Below are 27,343 nucleotides of genomic sequence, written 5' to 3' on the forward strand. Positions count from 1 at the left end.
AATTTCCTGTGCCTTTGTAGTTCAACATCTCCAAAACATCAGTGATCCATCTCCGTGTTTTACAGTAGGAGTGCAAGCAGCATTTTTGAGGCGCTTTCGGAGCAGTGTATACACCACTCCGAAAGCTCCCCTGCCCATTGAAATCAATGGGCAGGGCCGTCGAAAGGACGGTAAAGCACCGCTAAAAATAGCGCCAGCGCCCCAGTGTGAAAGTGCCCTTATAGTTGTGGCCAAACAGCTAAATTTTGGTCTCAGCAATCCACATGACTTTGTGTCAGAAGGTTTGAGGCTTGTCTCTGTGCTGGTTGGTGTATTGTAAGCGGGATACTTTGTGGCATTTGCTTAGTAATGGCTTTTTTCTGGCGACTCGATTACGCAGCCCATCTTTCTTCAAGTGCCTCCTTATTGGGCATCTTGAAACAGCCACATCACATGTTTTCAGAGAGTTCTGTATTTCACCTGAAGTTATTTGTGGGTTTTTCTTTAAATCCCGAGCAATTTTCCTGGCAGTTGTGGCTGAAATTTTAGTTTGTCTACCTGACCGTGGTTTGGTTTCAATAGAACCCCTCATTTTTCCACTTCTTGATTAGAGTCTGAACACTGCTGATTGGCATTCTTAATTCCTTGGATATCTTTTTATATCCCTTTCCTGTTTTATACGGTTCAACTACCTTTTCCCGCAGATCCTTTGACAATTCTTTTGCTTTCCCCATGACTCAGAATCCAGAAATGTCAGTGCAGCACTGGATGAAAGATGCAAGGGTTTGTCTGGAGTCCAGAAACTTATTGACCTTTTAAACACACACACTAATTACAAGCAAACAGATCACAGGTGAGGATGGATACTTTTAATAGCCATTCAAACCCCTTTGTGTCAACATGTGTGCATGTTATCAGGCCAAAACCACCAGGGTATGTAAACTTTTTGATCGGGGTCATTTGGGTAGTTTCTGTTACCATTATGATTTAAAAAGACTAAACACAGTTGATTGATAATAAATGGCTTCAGTCAAACACTAAACCATGAGTGAAAAATGTTTTTTGTGATATTCATATTTTCTGAAAAATGGCCAAGAAATCATAAATTCTGCCAGGGTATGTAAACTGATGAGCACAACTGTATATGAATGGTTGTTATAATTGGAAAACAACTTGACATGCAACTTTGCTGTCCAAAGTTGCATGACAAGTCACACAAATGTGAATGGAGACTAAAAAAAGGCAAATCTTTTAAATGTCATGATTTTGTTCAGTAACCAATTCCTGACGATGTATCTCACTATTTGCAAAGTCCAGAAATCAAAATAGAGAAAGAGTGTCACCGCTCCAGGAGGATCATCCGATAAGACTCTTGACCAGTTTAGGAAGCCACAGGTGCTGGCAATGCAAATAGCAATAAATAGGAAATGGTTCTGGACAGCCACATGCCAGAAAAATGTCTTTTATTCAAAAAACCACTAGATCCAAAAATACATGCCACAGCAGAACAGGAAATCTGACGCGTTTCACACTACAAGCAGTGCGTAATCATAGCTGTGATTAAGCACTGTTTGTAGTGTGAAATGCATTGCATCAGTTTCCTGTTCTGCTGTGGCATGTATTTTTGGATTGTGTGGTTTTTTTTAATAAAAGGCATTTTTCCGGAGTGCAGCTGTCCAGAACCATTTTTCCTATTTAATGCATCTCACTACGTATGGAATCTCTGGTACATTCTTGTATGGTTTTCTCAAACTTTTTTCCCCGATTGAAGAAAAGAGGCAAAAGTAGAGTAAAGGAGGGTTATAACCTGTCAGGTTTTTGTTTTTTCTTTGCCATCTGTGTCCCACTGGGGGGGTACCTCTACTTTCTGTCCCATAACCAAAACAAGAAGTGGGAGGAAATCCCTGCAAAATTAAGGGAATCCCCTTGGGGGTCACCAAAACTAGTGTCCCCTCTGGAAGATTTCCCCTCTATTACTTTCCTAATTTGCAATTTTCTTTTACGTTCACTTTCAATAATAATGGTAAACAGGACAAATAGGGAAGGTGAATCTTTTTGTAGACACAGACAGCCATAAAAAAAACTGACAGGGGTTCTAACTCCTCTCCACTCTATCCAAAAAAAAAAAAAGTTTTGCCTTTAAAGTTTAAAATGAGCATAGACATTGACTCATGTATCACAGGTAACCTCTACCCTACATAGGGAGCACCATAAAGTGCCAATTCAGTCATAGTCACCTTCTTCTTGACACAGGACCATACTAAAAGGAAAAAAAAAAAAAACAAACAAAAAAAACCAACACACACAAAAAAGCAAAAAACAAACCTTTTGCTATACATTATACATGGCCCCCCTCCCAAACCACTGAGCCACACAGAGCCATGACTTGGCACCGCCCCTCCCTCCTCATTGGCTCACTGGCTGTGATTGACAGCAGTGGGAGCCAATAGCTCCCGCTTTCTTAGCCAATGAGATGGGAGAGTGCCCAGAGAGCCAAGGCTCTCATGTACAGCGCTAGAGGAAGATTGTGCTTGGGTTTTGGGGGTGGGCTGCTACACAGAGAAGATTTTTCTACCTTCATGCATAGAATGTGTGACTGGAAAAAAAAAAAAAAAAAAAAAAAAAAAAAAAAAAACTTTGGCCTTTACAACCACTTAAAATTTTTGAAATAGCAACATCTGTAAATCGTTTTACCCATTTTATGCTCGTTATAAAAAGAGTCAAAGTTCTCTGTAAAACATTCATACAGGTATGTCCAGGTTGTGTATATTGACATGGAGGAACTGTACACATAACAGAACACCACATTTATTTGGACAATCAAAACCCTTCAGGTAATAAGAGTGCTTTCACACTGAAAGCGCCCGGGCATCGGCGGTAAAGCGGCGCTATTTTTAGTGCGGCTTTACAGTCGTTTCAGTGGCGCCATTCGGCCGCTAGCAGGGTGGTTTTAACCCCCGCTAGTGGCCAAAAAACGGTTATATCAGCCCGCAAAACGCTGCTGCAGCGCCGCTTTGCCAGCAGTATAGCAGCACAGCCCCATTGTTTTCAATGGACAGGTGCAGTGGAGGAGCAGTGTATTCACCGCTCCTCCACCGCTGCAAAGAAGCTGCTGGCAGGACTGTTTGTGACACCCTGCCAGCGCAGCGCCCCAGTGTGAAAGCACTCAGACTTTCACACTGGGTTTGCAGCTGAGGCTTTTTTCAGGTGCGATTTTTAGCGCTGTAGCGCCTGAAAAAGACCTCCAGTGTTAAAGGGGTCTAACTGTAGCCAGCTAGCCAGATACTGATAGCAACAAGCAACATCTGACTTTTTAGGAACCGGTGCTTAAAGAGCCCACACATTAACGGGATTGCTTTTCAATACCTGATTATTTTACAGCTCTCATTTGTCAAGCAGGTAGAGCTGCATTTTAAAACAAATCGGAGAAACAAGGTCAGATCTGCCCACAATGAAGATAGCCTGCTGAGGTTTATAGTTCATATGTCAGTAAAGTCATGCCGGATAGAAGGCCATTGCTGCGCTGTGTGCAGTTCAGAGAAGCTTCAGGACAAATACTTGGCAGGGCTCTGGATCCCAAATCGGGAACCAGCAGAGTCCAGCTACTGTTTCCCCCTTTCGGGCTGCTGCCTGTAAAATTATTTACTTTCTTATTTGGATAGTGGTTGCTGAGCTCACAGGAAAGTCAAAGTGAGCACAGTGCAAGGTCCTTCAGGGTGACCCGAAAAACTCACTATTTATTCAGTCCTAGTAGAGGCAGCCTTCTTTTAAAAACAGATTGAAAGACAGAGAACTAGGTATAAAAGGATGTTAGAACACAGGATTTTTATTGCGAATGTTAAATTTGATGATATGAATCCTTGAACAGTCAGGAATAGATCAGTGGTATAGCGAAGTTGGAAGGAACAAAAGCCAACCATTGACTGGTTGCTAAAAGTAGTGCTGCCCAGATTTCTCCATCCGTGCTAACCACAGAATAAATCCTCCTGCTGGGCTATTGCATTCTGACAGCCAGCTCCACCGGCTGTCACAACACCCAAACCGTGCCTGCATTTGATCAGGATGGAGGAATTGTTCGGCATACAATTATCCAACATACTCCTTTGACTAAAGTCAATTGAGCCATCAACTTTTGTTGAACAAAGAGAAGCTAGCAGGGCCATACGCCGCTTGAATTTTAACCTGGCCAGCAGGAATCAGCCAAAATACGAGTGGTGTATGGACAGTTTTATTTATCACTATATTTATTGTTCTGAATAGGCAGATCTTTTGCAAATTCCATTGAAAGAACTTTAATAAAGGATCACCAAGCATTCACAGCAGCTGCTAATCATCCTCAAGCCCACAGACAAATTTCCAAAGCACGGGTCTTAAGCCGGCCATACATAGTTCCAATTTCAACAGGTTTCTAATGAACTGACCATAATTTGCTTAGTAGGTAGCCCAGCCAGCTGCCTTATCTGGTAAAACGAAGCAAAGTGCAACAGGATGTGCCAAGCACAACAGGTGATGTGCAATGTCAGTAGCCCATTTCAGACAAATTTCAGGTTACTGTAGTCAGATCAAGACCCAATTTCTGAATGGATGTGTTCGGTTCCTGCACACTTTATTGCCTTAGCCTAGACTTTCAACCAGGACACCTTCAGATGTATTAAGGAAGGCCTTGGCAAAATGCCTAAAAACTGTATACAAGCCAGCAGGTGGATCAAACTTGCCTTTTAGTTACACAAAGCCATGGGTTTTCATTATGCACCATTGCAGCCTTCTAGCCACCAGCATCCTAACAACCAATGATGTCATCAGTTGACAAGGAGGACGTCGGGCGCCTGCACAGCATCCTTGTTTGCCCCTCTCCCGCCCATCTCCATCAGCACTGGGGTCACAATAGCTGAGTGAGGGAGAGAAATTATGGAATACAAGTCAGTACCAGAGTATAAAGGTGCATGTACTATGGAAGAAGAAATCACCCCTAACGTTGGGTGCCCTACATATGGATGTTGCTGCATTATGTAAAACTATTTGTTTTGTTTTTAAGTTTAGACTGGGGTGCCTTGAGATAAACTTATTAGTCAAGGCTTCTTTTAAAATTAAATTATAGAGAAACACTGCCTTAGCCTAAAAAAAAAAAAAAAAAAATAGCAAAAGGCTACAATATTTTCTGCAGCAACTTGGATTTGCTCATGGGTAGTAAAGTGTGGTATCCCGTAGCAAACAACCAGAACTCTCTCAATGATAAAACTACAATGAGTTAATTGGCTACTGCACTTTCCAAACTGCTGTTGCACACTGGTGACCACTTTGTTTTACTCATATAATACCGGATTATAGTTGCCCCTACATGAACAGGCTGGGCAGCCCAGTACCACTACACCATGGGTGCAGATGACCCAACCTGTTCCAAACTCTATCCCTGCCAATCAATATTTGAGCAGATATATTTTACATTTTAAACATTATTAATGGCCCATATATGGTCAAGAGCCTAATATGGATGAAAACAAGTTGCACTGCTTGCAAAAAATCCTCCTGTGACCATAATCTTTTCCCTTTAGACCATTTCATGAAATCAAAGTCTCACAAATTTGAGGTCACAGGATTTTAAATTCATGGCAAATCAATTCGGAAAGCCCTATGGGTCTCGGATTCGGCTGTCCATTACAAAAAGACTATTTCTGTCCTTATACAAAGTCCTCTCCTTGAAGAGCATTAGAACGTTCTGGCAGACACGAGGCAGCCATGCACATGTCTGTCTGCTGTACTATCTTTGTATTAACTTCTCTGAAGTCTAAATTCCTAGTGACCGACCCTGGGACACCCAGACGGCTTCCTCAACCGACGGGCTTGTCGTCCAGGGGGGCCTTACCTGTCTCAGGCCTAGAAGAAAAGGCATCCTGCAGGCTCATTCTCCACAGCAGCGTTTCATCTGACAAAGAGCTCCAGCCGCAAGGTTTCCTCATCTATGCTGGGCAGCCGTGCTGCCGTCCTATTTAAACAAGGCCTTTATTGGCAGGGAACATTAAGTAAACAGGGTCCCGGGACACAGCTTGCACTAGCTGTACCCCCCTCCCTACCATGACAAATCTGAGACGGCTGCCAAGCTGGAAATGACATCACTTCACAGGCCAAAACAGCTATTAACAGTTTCAGGGCCAGGACAACATAACCTACATTATTTCTCTAAACCACCAATATGTGAAGGGGTTAATGCCAGTCTATAAAAAATAAGGGGGCTAAAGATGAAGTTTAATCTGCCTATACACTCTCCGGCCACTTTATTAGGTACACCTGTTCAATTGCCTGGTAACACAAATTGTTAATCAGCCAAACACATGGCAGCAACTCAATGCATTTAGGCATCTAGACGTGGTGAAGACGAATTGCTGAAGTTCAAACCGAACATCAGAATGGAAAAGAGCGGTAAGGATGTGGAATTCCCTTCCACGGGCGGTGGTCTCAGCGGGGAGCATTGATAGTTTCAAGAAACTATTAGATAAGCACCTAAATGACCGCAACACACAGGGATATACTATGTAGTACTGACATATAATCACACACACACAGGTTGGACTAGCTCTGTCTTTTTTCAACCTCATCTACTATGTAACTACCGTATTTATCGGCGTATAACGCGCACCGGCGTATAACACGCACCCCAAGTTTAGGAGGGAAATTTAAGGGAAAAAACCTTACATTTAAATGCCCATCATTGCAGCCTTCTCAGTGCAGCCTTGCCCCAGTGCAGCCTTGTCAGTGCAGCCTTGCCCAGTATCCATTGCAGCCTTATCCCAGTGCAACCTTGCCCTAGTGCAGCCTTGCAGCTTGCAGTTTGAAAATGGCGGTGCTACCGAGCTTCAAAATCGCCGACCGCGATTTGAAAATGGCGCCGAAATACACAGAGCCGGTCCTCGGCTCTTCTCGGCGGCTCTCGTTCCCTTTCGGCTCCACTCGTAGTCCCGCCCGGGATGGGCGTGGCTGTGAGCGGAGCTATCCGAACCTAGCCGAGTACACTCGGCTAGGTTCGGGCGGCGCTCAAGTGAAGCCAAAAGTGGCCGAGAAGAGCCGAGGACCGGCTCTGTGTATTTCGGCACCACCATTTTCAAATCGCGGTCGGCGATTTTGAAGCTCAGGATCGCAGGGGGATCGGCGTATAACACGCACCCGTGGTTTTCCCCTGATTTTAAGGGGGAAAAAAAATGCGTGTTATACGCCGATAAATACGGTATGTAAAAGAAAGGGGATTTAAGTGACTTTCCATGTGGCATGGTTGTTGGTGCCTGACGAGAATGGGCAGACTGGTTGGTGATGACAGAAAGGCGACAGTAACTCAAATAACCACGTGTTACATCCGAGGTATGCAGAACACCATCTCTAAACGCACAACACATTGAACCTTGAAGCAGAAAACCACACCTGTCAGCTAAGAACAGGAAACTGAGCCTACAATTCACACTGGGTCACCAAAATTGGCCAAAAACGTTGCCTGAGGAGTCTTCATTTCAGCGGTGACAGTCAGATGGTAGGGTCAGAAATTTGTGTAAACATGAAAGCATGGATCCATCCTACATTGCAGCAATGGTTCAGGCTGGTGATGGTGTAATGGTGTGGGGGATATTTCCTTGGCACACTTTGGGCCCCTTAGTACCAGTTGAGCATCATTTAAATGCCACAGCCTGAGTATTGTTGCTGACCATGTCCATCCCTTTATGACTACAGTGTACACATCTTCTGATGGCTCCTTCCAGCAGGATAATGCAACATGTCACAAAGCTCAAATCATCTCACTGCAGGTTTCTTTAAACATGACAATGAGGTCTCTGTACTCCAATGGCCTCTACAGTCACCAGATCTCAATCTAATAGAGCACCTTTGGGATGTGGTGGATCTGCAGCAACTGTATGATGCTATCATGTCAATATGGACCAAAATCTTTGTGGGCTTTATCTGACTTGCTGCAGCTTCTAATGCACACAGTGAGAAGTCCACAGTGTGCAGTGAAAATGAAACAAGCATTTTCAGTACAGGAGGAGAGGAGCCTGTACAACTGTGCCGGACTAAATGTAATGATAGAGTTCAACTTTAACCCTTTTGTTGCCAGAATACACAGAAAGCACATTTTATACCTGAAAATTACACCCTGTAGAACACAAATGGTGGCAGCTACTTTTTTGTTACATATTAGAACAAAAGTTTATCAAATACATATTTTCAGTAATACACAAATTTCAGCTTACACGAAAAATTTAAAAACACAATTTTTTCGGTAGCTGCAGCCACGACCCTGGTATTTTATTTTTATTTTGAGCCGCTGATTGGCTGTTCTAATCACTTGCACACAGCATTGGAGGCCTCCTCCCCTCCCAGCGCCAGTGGAATGAGAGAGCCCACGAACACGGTAAGCAGTAAGGCGTCCTCTGTGACGAATGAAGCCAAAAGCGAAGATTTTGTCACTTTTGGTTTTAGTAATATCTTTCCCTGACCGTTACATCCAGGGATGCATCTGATCAAACATGACCTGTGCTTCATCAGATGCTCTGAACAGCAGGGGAGATGTCAGGATCTAATAGACCCCTGATGTCTTCATAAAGAGTACCTGTCACTGCCAAAAAGCTATCACAATGGGGCCTATTTGTCCCTATGTGAAAGTAAAAGGAAAAAAATAAAACATTTTTAAAAAAAAGTGCAAAAAATATTTTAAAATACAAAAAATAAAATATACAATTTTTTTTTTTTTTTCCAAAGTAACCCTGTGCCCTGTGCAAATGCAAACGTGCACATAGGTCTGACATGCCTATGGAAATGGTGTCAGTCACCATTGTCTACTCTGGCATAACCCCTCCCCCCCTCCCCAGCGCTCATTAGAGCACTGGGCTGTGGAGGGGGCATCTGTCTCAGGCTCTCACTGGCTCACTGAGTCGGGTGCTGGTCCAGGGCGGATTCCGACCATATTGTTGTAATCTTTCTATAGCCTTGACAGGCTCTGTGAAGTCAGCCCGCTGTCTGCTGAAAACGGGTCACAGGAGCGCAGAAAAAAAAAAAAAAAACTGCATTCCTGTGATCCACAGAAGTACAGCAAAAAAAAAAAAAAAAAAAAAGGGGGCAGGATTTTAACCTGTGTGTGAAAAAAAATGTAAAAATTGTCCCAAACATGTCAAGCCTTAAAACTGCATGCTTATGAAATGGCAAAAACTATAGTACCCAAAATATAGTCTACAAATCAGGGTTTCATGGAACCCTATTATACAGGATTTATATAGCGCCAACAGTTTGCGCAGCGCTTTACAACATGAGGGCAGACAGTACAGTTACAATACAAGAGTAATCAGAGGGCCCTGCTAGAGATTACAATCTAGGAGAACTCTAGGGGTTCCTTAAAGGGGTTGTAAAGGTAAAAATTTTTTCACCTTAATGCATCATATGCATTAAGGTGAAAAAACTTTTGACAGTACCGCCGCCCCCAGCCCCCCCGTTTTACTTACCTGACGCCTCGAATCTTCGCTGCTCGTCCTCATTGCAGCTCAGCCTGGTCGCTGATTGGCTGCAGTGGATGGATTGAAAGCAGCGCAGCCATTGGCTCGCGCTGCTGTCAATCACATCCGATGACGCGGCGCGCCGGGGGGCGGGGCCGAGTGATACAGCGAGCGGCTATAGCCGCCGGCTGTATCACGGGAGCGCGCCCGCAAGCACTCACCACCGTGCGAGGGAGCTCGCATGAAGGTGGTAAATGCTTGCGGGGAGGAGCTAAAACAGCCGCCGAGGGACCCCAGAAGACCAGGTTCGGGGCCACTCTGTGCAGAACGAGCTGCACAGTGAAGGTAAGTATAACATGTTTGTTATTTTAAAAAAAATAAATAAATAACTTTACAACCCCTTTAAACAATGAACAATTTCTGCCTCTTGGATAAGTTCCCACTGACAGCATTGAGGTCAAGCACTTCAGCCCAAAGGATTTTACCCCCTTCCTGACCAGAGCACTTTTTGGGATTCGGCACTGCGTCGTTTTAACAGACAATTGCGTAGTCGTGCAACGTTCTACCTAAACAAAATGGATGTCCTTTTTTTCTCCACAAATAGAGCTTTCTTTTGGTGGTATTTAAAAACCTCTGCGGTTTTTATTTTTTGCGCTATAAACAAAACAAAAACAAAAAAAAAACAAAAACACGACAATTTTGAAAAAACAAACAAAAAAAACACAATATTTTTTACTTTTTTGCTATAATAAATATCCCCCAAAAATATATATATAAAAAACAGTTTTTCCCCTTAGTTTAGGCCGATATGTACTCTACACCAGGGATATGCAATTAGCGGATCTCCAGCTGTTGCAGAACTACAAGTCCCATGATTCTGACAGCCACAAGCATGACACCCAGAGGCAGAGGCATGATGGGACTTGTAGTTTTGCAACAGCTGGAGGTCTGCTAATCCCTGCTCTACACATTTTTGGTAAAAAAAAAAAAAAAAAAAAAAAAAAAAAAAAAAAAAAAAAAAAAAAAAAATCGCAATAAGCGTATATTGATTGGTTTGCGCAAAATTTATAGCGTCTACAAAATAGGGGCTAGTGTTATGGAATTTTTTTTTTTTTTTATTAGTAATGGCGGCGATCTGCGATTTTTATCGGGACTGCGACATTATGGCAGACACATCGGACATTTTTTACACTATTTTGGGACCATTGTCATTTATACAGCTATCGATGCTATAAAAAATGCATTGATTACTGTGTAAATGACACTGGCAGTGAAAGGGTTAACCACTAGGGGGCAGTGAAGGGGTTAAGTGCGTCCTAGGGAGTGATTCTAACCGTTAGGGGGCTGGGCTTTAACACACAGAACCGTAATCACTGCTCTTGATGACAGAGAGCTGTGATTTTGGGATTTTAAAATTTTTTTTTTTTGCGATGCATACTAGCACATTATGGCTTTACCTTGCAGGGTAAAAAGAAAAAAAAAGTCCAGCAGTTTACAACCGCTTTAAGGGGGTCATTCTTCGCAATGACCACAAGTTTAAGGAGCATTATCCCATTGACTATCACACTAATGTATCATGGAGCTGTAGATATAGTAATTTTTAGCAGGGGTTCCCTACGACTGGAAATTTATTTGAAGGATTCCACAATGCTAAAAAAGGGTTGAGAAAGGCTGCTATAGATGAAGCTTTAAAGTAATTTACAACTCATTGATTAAGTATGAATGAAGGACATCTAAAATGTGTGACACACTCATCGGTTTCATATGCGTGCACATAATGCATGAGTGTGTACATTAAGGGCTTTAAAAAGAGAGATTTTTGGGCATTTTTATTACATTTTTAAACCTTACTGGCTCAGCATGCACCAAGTAAGTAGCCTTGGAGCTGCTTTACAGCACTGATCACATGTGACTGATCAGCCAGTTGGGGGCAGTGTTACAAGCAGTGCTCAGATATTAACATGTTCAGATTAGAATTCTATTTATTTTTTTGTTTGGTCTTCAGCAAACAAATTCAGAGTGATCCCAATTCCTGATCAGCGTACTTGTTTCTTTTCGGAAATTCAGTATTCAAGACACCGACCAGCATCATAGCCAAGCAACTTACTGCGGGGGTGGGGAGCATTTGATCCCCTGCTCATTTTGTATGTTTGCCCACTAATAAAGAAATGATCAGTCTATAATTTTAATGGTAGGTTTATTAACAGTGAGAGGCAGAACAACAAAAATATCCAGAAAAAAAAAAAACGCATTTCAAAAAAGTTATAAACTGATTTGCATTTTAATGAGTGAAATAAGTATTGATTCCCTATCAGCAAGATTTTTGGCTCCCAGGTCTTCTCTACAGTTAACGAGCTGAGATCAGGAGCACTCTCTTAAAAGGGAGTGCTCCTAATCTCAGCTTGTTACCGGTATAAAAGACACCTGTCCACAGAAGATTCCAATCTCTCCACCATGGCCGAGACCAACAAGCTGTCCAAGGATGTCGGGACAAGATTGTAGACCTACACAAGGCTTGAATGGGCTACAGGACCAAATCGCCAAGCAGCTTGGTGAGAGGGTGACAACAGTTGGTGTTATTATTCGCAAATGGAAGAAACACAAATTAACTGTCAATCTTCCTCGGTCTGGGGCTCCATGCAAGATCTCACTTTGTGGAGTTTCAGGCCTAGTTCACACCTATGCATTTTTGTTTGCATTTTCAGTTTTGCAGACATGCACTACAGTCCATTTAACATTAGTTTCCTATGGGTCATGTTCACATTTCTGCATTTTATGGAAAGGGCCAGTTTTTTCTGGTTTTTGGTTCCATAGGCTAAAATGGATTAAAAATGTGTATTGAAAAAACGCAAAATGCACCTGGAATATACAGACTGCAACCTGCATACAATAGGTGTGAACCAGGCCTTAATGATCACGAGAAGGGTGAGGAATCAGCCCAGAACTACACAGGAGAATCTTGTCAATGATCTCAAGGCAGCTGGGACCATAGTCACTAAGAAAACAATTGGTAACACACTACGCCGTGAAGGACTGAAATCCTCCAGCGCCCGCAAGGTCCCCCCTGCTCAAAAAAGCATGTGTACAGGCCCAACTGAAGTTTGCTAATGAACAGCTTAATGATTCAGAGGAGAACTGGGTGAAAGTGTTGTGGTCAGAGGAGACTAAAATCAAGCTCTTTGGCATCAACTCAACTCGCTGTGTTTGGATGAAGAGGAACGCTGTCTACGACCCCAAGAACACCATCCCCACAGTCAAACATGCAGTTGGAAACATTATGCTTTGGGGGTGTTTTTCCATTAAGGGGACAGGACAACTTCACCACACCAAAGGGACGATGGACAGGGCCATGTACCATCAAATCTTTAGGAGAGAACCTCCTTCTCTCAGCCAGGGCATTGAAAATGGGTCACGGATGGGTATTTCAGCATGACAATGGCCCAAAACTCCTGGCCAAGGCAACAAAGGACTGGCTCAAGAAGAAGCGCATTAAGGTCCTGGAGTGGCCTAGCCAGTCTCCAGACCTCAATCCCATAGAAAATATGTGGAGGGAGCTGAAGGTTTGAGTTACCAAACATCAGCCTCAAAACCTTAAATGACTTGGAGAGGATCTGCAAAGAGGAGTGGGACAAAATCCCTCCTGAGATGTGTGAAAACCTGGGGACCAACTACAAGAAACATCTGACCTCTGATTGCCAACAAGGGTTTTGCCACCAAGTACTAAGTCATGTTTTGTGAAGGGGTCAAATACTTATTTCACTCATTAAAATGCAAATCAATTTTAGAACTTTTTTGAAATGCGTTTTTTTGGTATTTTTTTTTTTTGTTATTCTGTCTCTGTTAAAATAAACCATTAAAATTATAGACTGATCATTTCTTTGTCAGTGGGCAAACATACAAAATCAGCAGGGGTTCAAATACTTCCCCCCCCCCTTAACTGTATTTTAATTTTAAGAACAGAAAAAAAAAAGTTTCGTAATTTTTCAAATAATTAAAAAAAAAAAAAAGAAAAAAAAAAAAAGGGGGGGGGGGGATTTATATTCTTGGCTGGAATGTCTTTTTCTCCATTGTAGAGGTTTATTCTTGAATAATAGAAAATATATATTCACTAAATCCTGAAGAGAAGTGAATGGCTTATAAACGCGATAAAGCACACCCCTGCTGCCTCCCTTGGGTCAGATCCACAGCCACTGTGATAACAATCGCTTCTAAAGTCAGATATCTTGATCAGTCGGGCTTGTTGGAATACAGACATTGTTATTCCACAACAGAAACTAGTAATATTGTAACATTCGGAGACAGCCAGGCTGTAAGGAGTGTAAATAGATTCCTGCTTGACTTGGGAGAAGTCTTCTTGTTTTCAGTTACATCAATGCACCAAACAATGGTGTAGTCACAATAATGCTTTACTTTACTCCTAGCAAAACATTTGCTGAGAAATTAATGTAACCTCCTAGGAAGCCTGAAAAAATATTATGTATCAATGCAATCCACAAAAGGACTGGAAAAATTATACAGATAAAAAAAATGGGGAAAAAAAAAAAAAAAAGTGTAGAATTTTTGTAGAGTACTAGAATTATAGCGTTGTCTAAAAACAAGTTAAACTCATTTTCCTGTTCTGTATTACCAGACGGCTGTGTTCTCAGCTGGTTTTAGCGATTTTTCTAAACTAAGCTGGTCAAGAGGGGTGTTAACATGCATGGCAATGGCTCCATCGAGCACTGCTTGCTGAACTTGGCTGTGCTAGTTCCGGGGTAGAGTACATCTGCACAGCAACATCCTCACCAACACCAACCCAAGACAGGACAGAGCAGAGCAGAGCAGGAAAGCTTTGAGTATTCGGATCATGGTCTCTACACTCAGGACTACAAGAAGTGCAGCTACCACAGAGATGCTCCGCCAGCCCCTGCGCAGCCACCGCAGAGACGCTCCGCCAGCCCCTGCGCAGCCACCGCAGAGACGCTCCGCCAGCCCCTGCGCAGCCACCGCAGAGACGCTCCGCCAGCCCCTGCGCAGCCACCGCAGAGACGCTCCGCCAGCCCCTGCGCAGCTAACCCAAATGCGGTTTCTGACCATTCTGCAGCAATCAGAGAAAGCCCCGACCCCTTTGCAGTAATCATATATACAGTCAACATCCTCCAGAGAGCCCTATACATATTTTTATGGCAGCATACCAGCCAGGTAACTAGCATTTTCAGAAGAGCAGAAATGACAGCCTCTATTTCTACCATGACAGGTTTACTTTAAGATGAATTTCATTGCAGGCCTCCATGATGCTCTGTTCTGTGGTCAGGAGTAAAAGGAATGCCCTTCATAAGTTATGAGAGGCTATAGACTCCAATCAATATTATCACAAGGAGTGAGATCCCATATGCTCCTTCAAACCTGCAAGTACCAAATATTGTCTTTGGATTTCTGTGCTGAACAGAATGGTGGGAGCGAAGGAAAAGAATATGCTTCTGGGAATGGATGTATTAAGGCAAACCTGCTATGAAGGAGCAAAGCACAGGTATGCTTTACATCGGACATGAATTCTTGTGTACATTAAAATAGTAAGTTAGTAACAATAATAATTGCTAGCACTCGCTTCTGCAACTCTCAAGTGCAAACATTCAGATGCAGTTATTAAATGCAAATCATATCATTACAGAGGAAGAAGCGAGGGGGAGGAAAAGTGTGACTACATGGATTACTGATCATAGTAAAGAGACTGCAGGAAGACACTACATTATTTTTCAAGCAACAAAATAAGAGGAATATATCAGGGTACAAGGAGGACATGAAACCGGTTATATCAGTAATTCTGTGCTTTAAGGGAAGAAGAAACTGCTGATGAAATAACACTTGCCTATAAATGCCACTCTAATGTGTTTATTAGTAATGCGCTGTGTTTTTCACTTGACTATGCAGCTGCTCTATACACGTGATGCTGCACCCATGTGGTACTAATTACGTACACATGAACCTGTGGGAGTACATAAACATTCACATCCACATTTAAATGCATACACTTCACCTGTGCATATTTATAGGTGACAATTTGTGGCTTGATTCTACCTTTGGGTACCCTGGTTGGTGACAAGTTCTTCTGGCTGACCGAGGGCATACTCCGTTACAGCAGAAACCAATCCTTCCCTTTAAATGCACAGATTATGAAGGATGCATTTATTACAGGTAATTATATAGCACTGCACAGTGGATTCCCCACGGACAGCAGAATATAAACAAAAAATAAGGGGAAGGAGGGGACCCCCCCAGTCCATTTTGGGGGGGGGGGAGCCTCTCCCAAAAAATAAAAAGCAAAAATTGTCTTGAAGGCCCCCTTCCCCAAAGCACCTTGTCCCCATGTTGACGAGGACAAGGGCCTTTTCCCCACAACCCTGGCTTAGTGGTTGTAGGGGGTGGGGTGACTCATCAGAATCTGGAAGCCCCCTTTAACAAGGGATCCCGCAGATCCCAGTCCCCCCATGTGAATGAGAATGGGGTACCATATACCCCTATTCATTCACTTCAAAAAATGGCTAGTGTAAATAAAAACAAAAACAGACAGTTTTTGACCAGTTGTCAATAAACAAAAACACTCTGCTTACGGCACTTGGCTCCTGACAACTGACAGCTGCTCCCCCTCTACTTAAGTAAACAAGGTAAAAAAAGAAATAATATAATCAACCGACAAGCTTTTTAAAGTAAAACGCAGGGGTGGGGTCAATTACATCACAAGGGGGGCAAGACACTCTGTGGTGTCATTGATGGAGGTGGTGTCAATGATGTCACAAAAGTGGGAGCCAATGCTTTTTTTTCTGGCCTGCCAGGCTGTATGCTCAAATAAAGGATGTGGTATGGAATTTGGGGGGGGGACCTCATGCCAACTTTTTTTGCACAGCACAGGATCAAACGAGTAAAGCCCCATACACACGATGAGATTATCAGACGAATGATCATCCGTTTTTTTTTTGCATGCCAATCTCAGTTCGAATCTGACGAGTTTACTAAAGTCACGAAAATTCCCGTACGACAAAGAAAAAAAATAAATAAATAAATAAATAAATAAAAATAAAAAAAATCGGAAGTGATGTCGTGTTGTAATGCATTTGTATTGCATTTCCGAACGATAGCTGTACTGAATAGAACGAAAATCGTACGATCTGGCATCGTATGAAAAATATTTTCATGCACATCCGACAGAATAATATCGGATGAACTGTCATGATCGGCTCTTGAAGGCTATGTACTAACGATCCGACTATCGTACGATCGCTTTGAAAGCTGATCGCGTGTACGGGGCATTACTAAAAGGCGCAGTGAGGGGGGATGCTGATGCAAGGTAAAAAAGGTTCAGGCTTTAAAACCACTTTAAAATACTGCATGAGTTCTTTTACCTCAAATAATCATTCAGTAATTACCTCTTAGTGAATTGAGCCCGGTGTGGCAGGCCCAGATAAAGGCAAATGTTTTATTTTTTATGCCAGGTTAACTTTAAGATAGCAGGGTCAGATGTAATGATTACATCAAAGCTCCATTACTGGAATATTTCTGTGAATTCTGATAATTATAAGCCAAGTTACCCAAAGTATGTTTATGGAGTTCCAGCAACCAGTCACAGTGCCTCTGATTGGTAAACACGTAACTTGAGTTAACATTCAGTAACATGGGTTCACCAATTAAACGGAGAGTGAAATAAAAGGGTTACTTTGACCAAACATGTTTCAATTCCCTGCAGATGCTGGCAAGCATAATTAAATACTAGCTTCCTATTTGTATCAGCCACTTCAATAGAGGATCATACAGACCAGATTTTTTTGGTTCTACCAGATTGCCATGACCAGAACAAAGGCCAATGATGCGGTCAAATCCTATCCAGACTGAACCTAGAGAGAGGACACCTCACAAATGACTTTGTGCAAATATCACCACTGGATTTCCACAAAAATCTAGGTAGCCATCCTATCGATCACCCACCCCAACAAATTTCTTGGTGCTTCCTGCAAAGTGAGGGAGAAAATACCAAGACCAAAAAATAAAATGCACATTAGTGTACATGTAGCACCATTCGCTTCTTTGGCTCTCTGATGCGCGAATAAGCAGCAATTTTTTTTCTAGTTCTGCAATTCAACCAAGGGATTGTAACAGTATTCACAAGAACTCTGTTTGAACCTTCACCGCATCGTCCTGCATTAAAGACCATATGCTACACCGCGGGCAAATGCACAGATGTGAACTGGTCCTTACTGAAGGCTGAAAAATCCCAAGAGCTGGATTGCTAAAAATGCCGGGAGAATAAAACCTGGTGACTTACTTTTTTTGTTCACTTTCCTGGCCTTCTGGCTTCTATAATGTAAAAACTAATCGCAGCTCAAATAAAAATGGAAAAAAAACAATACTAACAAATTTGCTTACTTATATATTCTACTCTTCTATATATTAAAATGTATTTATTACAGGTACTTATATAGCGCAGCCGATATCTGCAGCGCCACACACACCAAAAGTATCGGGACACCTGGCTTTACAAGCACATGAACTCTGGAAGAATGGTTATTCCCATAGACACTCTCCTAAACCTTGTGGACAGCCTTCCCAGAAGAGTTGAAGCTGTTATAGCTGCAAAGGATGGGCCAACTCGATATTAAACCCTACGGACTAAGACTGGGATGCCATTAAAGTTCATGTGCCTGTAAAAGGTAGGCATCCCAATTCTTTTGGTAATATAGAGTGTGTGTTTTTTATTATTACACACAATCAGTCCGCGCCCTCAATGAGCTTACAATCCAAGGTCCCCAACTCGAGAGATAGATAGATAGATAGATAGATAGATAGATAGATAGATAGATAGATAGATAGATAGATAGATAGATAGATAGATAGATAGATAGATAGATAGATAGATAGATAGATAGATAGATAGATAGATAGATAGATAGATAGATAGATAGATAGATAGATAGATAGATAGATAGATATGCATCATTCTGGCCAAAATGAGAATCACAATTTTTTTTTGCTTAGAATAAAAAGATCACGATTCTCGCAACGTTAAATCTTTCACATTATACAAAAAAAAATTGGGCTAAATTTACTGAATATATATATTTTATGTTTGGGGGTTCTAAGTAATTTTCTGGTAAAAAAAAAAAAAAAAAAAAAAGGATTTTAACTTGAAACCAACAAACGTCAGAAAAAGGTTTAGTGGTTAAACTTTCCTCACTTACACACAATGTCTATTCCGTTGACAAATTGTTACAATGTTTATACTTAAGTTCAACTGCTAAAGAATGTTTTGATTCTTGGCAGACTGCCCGGTTTTATTCTTCCTTTCTTTTGACAGCTGTGGCTTCAGAAGAGCAGAGAGATTTCTTTGCAGCTCTAATAAATATTATTGAGTTGGGGACCTTGGACAGAAAATGATATTATATATATATATATATATATATATATATATATATATATATATATATATATATATATATATATATATATATATATATATATATATATATATATATATATATATATATACACACACATATATACACACACACATACATATATACTTTGGAGTGTGGGAAGAAGCCGGAATATCCACGCAGGCACAGGGAGAACATGCAAACTTCAGGCAGGTAGTGTTGTGGTTGGGATTCGAATCGGTGGCCCTAGTGCTGCTAGTCAGAAGCCCTAACCATTTAAAATGACAAAGGCTTACAATATCTATTATTTCTATACACGTAAATAATTAAAGCAACTGAATACTGAAATGCAGGGCAAAGTGATAGTGTCTGCAAAGGGCCACCAATATATCCAAGTTTTGTCTTGTACTGGACACTATAGAGAGCAATGTTTTCCACCTGCCATACAACAATGTTTGGGCTTAGCGATTGGCTGCTAGACCTGAGCACTAGCACTGTCACACTAGGAGGTGGTCACACACTCCCATGTACCTGGAAGCACTGGGTATTGTATCAGCTGCAACCAAGGCAGCGGTAGTGGTAAGGAGAGTATAACTGGGGGAGGGGGCGGGGGTAAAGAACTGTCATTTTTGGTTAGTGTCTTGATAAATGTTTTTTTATTGTAATATAACAACAGGAACATGAAGAAAAGAACAAATGGCCCAGAGGGCCTAAGCCAACAATATACAGAGTACACATTGTGTATGGATGGAATGTCAATCTCAAAAATGTTGTACAAGGGAAGTTATTCTTGATAGGAACAGCTTGTGAACAGGAATGTATACTCAGGGTAACCGGACATACAACAAATGAAAACCATATAAAAAAATAAATAAATAAATAAATAAATAAAGGAAAAAAGGAAGCAGTAGAACCAAGGCACCCCCCCTGCACAAATGTTTAATGGCCACTTTTACTGCGATAAAGCGCAAGTTCAACTGTCAACTGTCAGTGTGGCAGAGGTATGCAGTGTAGAATGCACACAGCCTGGGGACCAAGTGTCTTCAAGCCATTTCTAAGAAATCCTCAGTGTGAAGCAACCAAAAGACATGCACTTTTATTACCTACAGTAATTACACATAAGAGGAACGTCAATCCAGTGTTTTCTGGACTGCATTTGGCCCTCTCACTACTTTCACAGCATACAGTTCAACATGAGCAAGGGCCCAGCTGTTCTTCAGTTGATAAAAGCTACGTCTCCCTGTCATTTTGCAGCCCAGTACATCAGAAAATGATTTCACGTAAGTTTGTTGAAATCTAAATAAAATTAATAAGAAGCACCATGCAAATGAAGAAGTATACTTGCCTGTCTCACCACTTGTTCCTTAAAGGAGAAGTTCAGCCTGAGTTTCTTTGGCTGCACTTCTAAAGGTTCACAGGAGTGCAATTAACCACTTCAATACAGGGCACTTAGACACCTTCCTGCCCAGACCAATTTTCAGCTTTAAAGCGGTTGTATTTTTTTTACCCCTGTAAAGCAAAAGGCATAATGAGCTAGTATGCACCGCATACTAGCTCATTATGAAATATTTACCTTAGAACGAGGTGTCGGTATCTTACCTGGTCCACGCCGAGGGAGCGGTCATGTTGCCTCGGCGTGTCTTCCGGGTATCGCGGTTCCAGCGCTGTGAGTGGCTGGAGCCGCGATGTCGTCACTCCCACGCATGCGTGCGGGAGATTTCTTACCCAGCAAGGTCCCCTGTGCGCATGCGCCGCTGCAGTCAGCGGCTCATAGCAAGGGGAATATCTCCTAAACCGTACAGGTTTAGGAGATTTTTTTTTACCTACAGGTAAGCCTTATTATTGGCTTACCTGTAGGTAAAAGTTAAAAAAAGACTATACAACCACTTTAAGTGCTGTCGCAGTTTGAATGACAATTGCGCGGTCATGCTACACCGTACCCAAACTAAATTTTTATCATTTTGTTCCCACAAATAGAGCTTTCTTTTGGTGGTATTTGATCACCTCTGCGGTTTTTATATTTTGCTAAACAAATAAAAAAAGACCAAAAATTTTGAAAAAAATAAAAGTTTTGCTTTTGTTTCTGTTTAAAAATTTTGTAAATAAGTAAATTTTCTCTTTCTCTGATAAGGCGGCACTGACAGGCACTGATAAAGGCGGCACCAATGAGCGAGCACTGATGGGCACTGATATACAGCACTGATGGGCATTGATAGGACGCACTGATGGGCACTCATGGGTGGCACTGATGGGCGACACTGATGGGCACTGAAAGGCTGCAAAGATGGGTTCTTATGGGTGGCACTGCTGGGCATGAATACGTGGCACTGATACGCGGCACTGGAGTGGGCACTGATTGGCAGCTGCCTGGGCATTGATTGGCAGCTGCCTTTGCACTGATTATTATTATTATTATACAGTATTTATATAGCGCCAACAGTTTACGTAGCGCTTTACAACTTGAGGGTAGACAGTACAAATACAATACAATTTGATACAGTAGGAATCAGAGGGCCCTGCTCCTTAGAGCTTACAATCTAAGAACTGGTTAGTATTTCCCTGGGAGTCTAGGGGGCATACCTGGTGGTCCAGTGTGGCTGGTTTCACTGGTGGTCCTGGGCGGCTTCCCTGGTGGTCCTGGGTAGGATCCGAGGGGGGGCTGTGCTGATAAACAATCAGCACAGACCCCCCCGTCAGGAGAGCAGCCGATCGGCTCTCCTCTACTTGCGTCTGTCAGACACGAGTGAGGAAGCGCCGATCACCGGCTCTTCCTATTTACATCGTGATCAGCCGTGATTGGACATGGCTGATCACGTGGTAAAGAGTCTCCGTCAGAGACTCTCTACCTGGATCAGTGCTGCGGGGTGTCAGACTGACACCCCGCAACAACGATCGCCGCGATGCGCGCCCCAATATCCTGCGGACGTCACATGACGTCCAGTCAGGATATTGAAACCACTTTGCCGCCGTCATTCTGCTATATGGCGGGCGGCAAGTGGTTAATTTTGCACTCTGGTGGTGACCTGTTTTTTCAGCAGAGAGCAGGCTGAAGTCCTCTCTCTGCTGATGTCATCCCGACTCTGCAAGTCTGGATCCGCCAGGTGCCTGGACTGATGCTTGTCTCAGCCTCTCGAGCGAGCCAGCCGCTCACCGCCCCTCCACAGCTCAGCACTCCAATGAGCGTGGAGGAGCAGAGCAGGAGAGCTGCTGATTGACAGGCAGCAGCTTTCCGCTCAGGGAGGTGAGAGAACTGAGCCATCGGCGGTGTTCGATCGTTCGGTTCTCAGTGCAGAGGCGCTGGGGAACAGCTGCATCCACCTAGTTAAGTAAGATTATGGGATAAAAAAAAAAAAAATATATATATATATATATATATATATATATATATATATATATATATATATATATATATATATATATATATATATATATATATATATATATATATATATATATATATATATATATATATATATATATATATATATATATATATATATATATATATATATCTCCCATACTTCACCCTCTTCAAAAGCTATGGCCTCCAAAGAATATTCAGCATTTTGTGTTATCTCTGATGCTTGGGCTCCCACTATGTATATTTCCACAAGTCTCTAGGTGACAGTTTCCTGTAGTGATGCAGGGGTTTTGGGGTGGGGGGGGGTTGTGGAACCACAGTGCATGTCAGGGGAGGGCAAAGGCATGTAAGCTCCAACGAGCAGGACCCTCCAATTCCTCCTGTATTGTAACTGTACTGTCTGCCCTCATGTTGTAAAGCGATGCGCAAACTGTTGGTGCTATATAAAGCATGTATTATAATAATAAATTATTATTATTAATAATAATAATAATAATAATAATAATAATAATAATAATAATAATAATCTAAAACTTTCAGCAGCGCTGGATGCTGAAGGCCATAGCTGCCTGAAGAAAGTGAAGGTTTTACAAATTAGCAGTGGGATAGGAGTATAAAACGCTCTTTTGCATGGTGCATTTTATTTTAATAATAAGGAGTCATTATGCACTCCTTGGCCCCACCCCCACTCTCTCCTCACTGGCTGTGCTTGACAGTAGCGGGAGCCAATGGTTCCCGATGCTGTCTCAGCCGAATGCGGAAGACGATACCTGGGAAAGCTGCTGCTCTCATGCACAATCGCCATTGAGATGGGGCTCAAGTATGTATTGGGGGGGGGCTACTATACACAAAAAGGTTTTTACCTTTCATGCATATAATGCATGAAGGTTAAAAAAAATCTTGAGCCTTTACAACCAATTTCCTGCAGGCTCTTCCATGCTTAAAACCTGTCTTTGCAACCTCTTCTCACTTAAGTTCCCAGTGGTTGCAGGTCCTCTGATGTCATCAAGAGCAATGCTCTGGACAGTACCACTGGAGTGTAGAGGAGAACCAGCTGTCGGGGGAGTAGAGAATTGGGTAAGCAAAAAACTGTTCTTTCAGTCCCTAAACAAGCTTTTAACTTTTGTAGTGTGAAGGCAGCCCCAACTTCAAAAGAGGGTTTTTATTTTTCCTGGATTTTAACTGGGTCTGAGACTTAAATAAATATCACAATGCCCATTTACTTAAGTATTTGGGAAGGTTCACACCTGTGAATAATGCCTTCAATTATACCATCATGTGAAATGAAGATCAACAATTTATTGTGTGAACATTGTTAAATCCTTCTGTATATCAGTTTGTCCACTTCTGTATAACGATGTTGTCCAGTAAATATGTTACAGCCATAAACTTTAGCAGTAAAGACAGAGATAGAAAATCACCAATATGGTTAGTAAGCATTATATGCTAAATTCATACATCAAATCAAACATTTTCAGATCATCTACTTTAAATAGCAACTATTCTCTGGGCTTTCTTGGCTTGCACTGCTTTCATTTATCCAAAAGTAAAGAAGGGGTCAAAACAAAAATACAAAACACACTTTCAAATGGGCTGTGTTCAAAGCTATGAGCAGAGCAATTAAACAGAACTCATTCAATTAATGTATGCAATGCTATGACCAATATTTACTGAAATCTACAGTGGCTTGCGAAAGTATTCGGCCCCCTTGAACTTTTCAACCTTTTGCCACATTTCAGGCTTCAAACATAAAGATATAAAATTTTAATTTTTTGTGAAGAATCACCAACAAGTGGGACACAATTGTGAAGTGGAACGAAATCTATTGGATATTTTAAACTTTTTTAGCAATTAAAAAACTGAAAAGTGGTGCGTGCAAAATTATTCGGCCCCTTTACTTTCAGTGCAGCGAACTCACTCCAGAAGTTCAGCGAGGATCTCTGAATGATCCAATGTTGTCCTAAATGACTGATGGTGATAAATAGAATCCACCTGTGTGTAATCAAGTCTCTGTATAAATGCACCTGCTCTGTGATAGTCTCAGGGTTCTGTTGAAAGCGCAGAGAGCATCATGAAGATCAAGGAACACACCAGGCAGGTCCGTAATACTGTTGTGGAGAAGTTTAAAGCCGGATTTGGATACAAAAAGATTTCCCAAGCTTTAAACATCCCAAGGAGCACTGTGCAAGCGATCATTTTGAAATGGAAGGAGTATCAGACCACTGCAAATCTACCAAGACCTGGCTGTCCCTCTAAACTTTCAGCTCAGACAAGGAGAAGACTGATCAGAGATGCAGCCAAGAGGCCCATGATCACTCTGGATGAACTGCAGAGAACTACAGCTGAGGTGGGAGACTCTGTCCATAGGACAACAATCAGTCGTACACTGCACAAATCTGGCCTTTATGGAAGAGTGGCAAGAAGAAAGCCATTTCTCAAAGATATCCATAAAAAGTCTCCTCTAAAGTTTGCCACAAGCCACCTGGGAGACACACCAAACATGTGGAAGAAGGTGCTCTGGTCCGATGAAACCAAAATCGAACTTTTTGGCCACAATGCAAAACGATATGTTTGGCGTAAACCCAACACAGCTCATCACACTCAACACACCATCCCCACTGTCAAACATGGTGGTGGCAGCATCATGGTTTGGGCCTGCTTTTCTTCAGCAGGGACAGGGAAGATGGTTAAAATTGAGGGGAAGATGGATGCAGCCAAATACAGGACCATTCTGGATGAAAACCTGTTGGAGTCTGCAAAAGACCTGAAACTGGGACGGAGATTTATCTTCCAACAAGACAGTGATCCCAAACATACAGCAAAATCTACAAAGGAATGGTTCACAAATAAACGTATCCAGGTGTTAGAATGGCCAAGTCAAAGTCCAGACCTGAATCCAATCGAGAATCTGTGGAAAGAGCTGAAAACTGCTGTTCACAAACGCTCTCCATCCAACCTTACTGAGCTCGAGCTGTTTTGCAAGGAAGAATGGGCAAGAATTTCAGAGTCTCAATGTGCAAAACTGATAGAGACATACCCCAAGCGACTTGCAGCTGTAATCGCAGCAAAAGGTGGCTCTACAAAGTATTAACGCAAGGGGGCCGAATAATTTTGCACGCCCCACTTTTCATTTTTTTATTAGTTAAAAAAGTTTCAAAAATCCAAAAGATTTCATTCCACTTCACAATTGTGTCCCACTTGTTGGTGATTCTTCACAAAAAATAAAAATTTTATATCTTTATGTTTGAAGCCTGAAATGTGGCAAAAGGTTGAAAAGTTCAAGGGGGCCGAATACTTTCGCAAGCCACTGTATATGTAATGCTTTATTTGAGTTTTAAACAGAAGAAGCGGCACTGTGACAAGCAAAAAAATAAGAAGCTGCAGTTTCAAACCAGAAAAAGAACAAAAACATAAAAGTTATTCTTAGTGGGGACATCTGCTGGTCAGCATCAGCAATGCAGAGGGACCCAGTCCGACGACAGAATAGGTGGCTTCCAATTTTAAGGCTATGCTTATATCCAGTCAAAAGGTACCCATTGGATTTCTTCTTACACCAAGTTGGGTTAACAATTAACAACCAGGAAGTCACACATTGCAAGTATCCCTCATTTTTCATGGCTTCCAAAGTGACTAGAAGAAATAGATTTAGAGTGGTACCAACTGGTGCCTAATCAAGCCTCTATTTGTAAAGATATTTCTAGCGGTTTAAGGGATGTAAAAATGTAATCTGTGTCTGAAGCTGGGAAGACAAGTCATATGCAGAAGACAAACAGAATTGGTGGTCTATACCCACTCTGTCCTTGTTGATAGTCAGCAGATACCATGTTTCTGGAAAGATTGTACTGAATTATAGGAACAATTTTCTTGTTCCCATATCTAATCTGCTAAACTATGGAATGCTGAAGAGGAAGCATGACTACACACAGGTCTCGATATTTTTATTTTTTATTCTTCTACATATGTATGGCTTCTCAGCAAACCACAAATGACACCCTTTGTGACGGTGCTGACTAATTAGAATGCCTCTTCTCCAGTGACACAAATATACAGATAAGAAATTGAGCCATGGAGAAATCCAATCCCCGGCTTGGGGAAGCAGCATCCCAGTGTCTGACAACGGGGGATTGCGGGACTCGAAGAAATGGACATGGCTATTATCTTCTACCCTCAGGCGCGCAGGATACAACATGGCGTATGTCAGATGTAGAACACGCAAGCGCATCTTAACATCTTGAAACCAGAATCTCTGGTGTTAGACTTCATTGGAAAAGTCAGGTAACACGGCCACATGCACACTCTGAAAGGGAATGTTGCCTTTTCCCCTGGTGAGACAAAGAATTTTGTCTCGGTCTCTAAAGTTAAGGAATTTTGCAAGGAACATACGGGGAGAGGCTCCTTGGGGAGGGGGCCGCGCAGGGATGCGGTGTACCCATTCCACAACATACATAACAGCGTAGGCCTCCATCCCATAGGAGGTAATGAGGAGATCCTCTAGAAATCCCACTGAGTCTGACCCCTCCACTTTCTCTGGAAGACCAATAAATCTGAGATTGCATCTACGGAGTCAGTTCTCCTTGTCATCTTGATTAGTGCAGAGTTGCTGTATCTGGCGCTGGGCATTTTCCGTAGTATGCTGCAGGGGATGCAAGAGGACTTCTGCCTTTCTAAACCGGGTTTCTGCCTCGGTCACTGAGTTTGAACATATCTGTTTTAGTAGCAAGGGTACTTTGACAGATTGATATAGCTTCTAGTACCTTTGTTGTGTCAGCTGCGGTTCTTGTGGACTCAAGAGGAAGAACCAGCACCATCTTCGGCTTGTTGTTCCTTGTCCAGCCATCAGAATCTAGCATGCTGACTGCTCGTGCCAGGAGCTTTCTTCAGGGGAGACATGATCCGTTAGGGTGCAGGAGTCCACAAGGAACAGGTGAGTAACGAGAACCCACAGATTTTCGGAGAGGATAAGATATACAGGATCAAGTGTGAGCAGAGCTCTCAACAAAAGCGCCCTACTCCATCGCACTCCAGACCCCCCCCAGATCACGGTACTCTGGTACAGTGGGACCGGGGGTGGGGGGGGGGGGTGGAGAGGGGGTCCAGTGTAAGGTCACATTACAGATTTTCTGTAAAGGAGA

General features: G+C 42.3%; 1 protein-coding gene across 2 annotated transcripts in view; it reads right to left on the reverse strand.

The window, feature by feature from the left end:
- WBP1L (WW domain binding protein 1 like) overlaps nucleotides 1-27,343 on the reverse strand; it is a 108,306-nt gene that overhangs the window by 42,338 nt on the left and 38,625 nt on the right. Inside the window, exon 1 of one of the 2 annotated variants that reach the window (XM_073596141.1) lies at nucleotides 5,843-5,987. The exons of the other annotated variant lie outside the window; for it this stretch is intronic. Within the exon in view, the coding sequence (XP_073452242.1) occupies nucleotides 5,843-5,869 (27 nt within the window). The 5' untranslated portion in view covers nucleotides 5,870-5,987. Of the gene's footprint in view, nucleotides 1-5,842; nucleotides 5,988-27,343 lie in introns of those variants that run through there. 2 annotated transcript variants of the gene reach the window in all.

The sequence above is a fragment of the Aquarana catesbeiana genome, linkage group LG08 (genome assembly GCF_042186555.1).
Source record: "Aquarana catesbeiana isolate 2022-GZ linkage group LG08, ASM4218655v1, whole genome shotgun sequence".
NCBI lineage: Eukaryota > Metazoa > Chordata > Amphibia > Anura > Ranidae > Aquarana > Aquarana catesbeiana.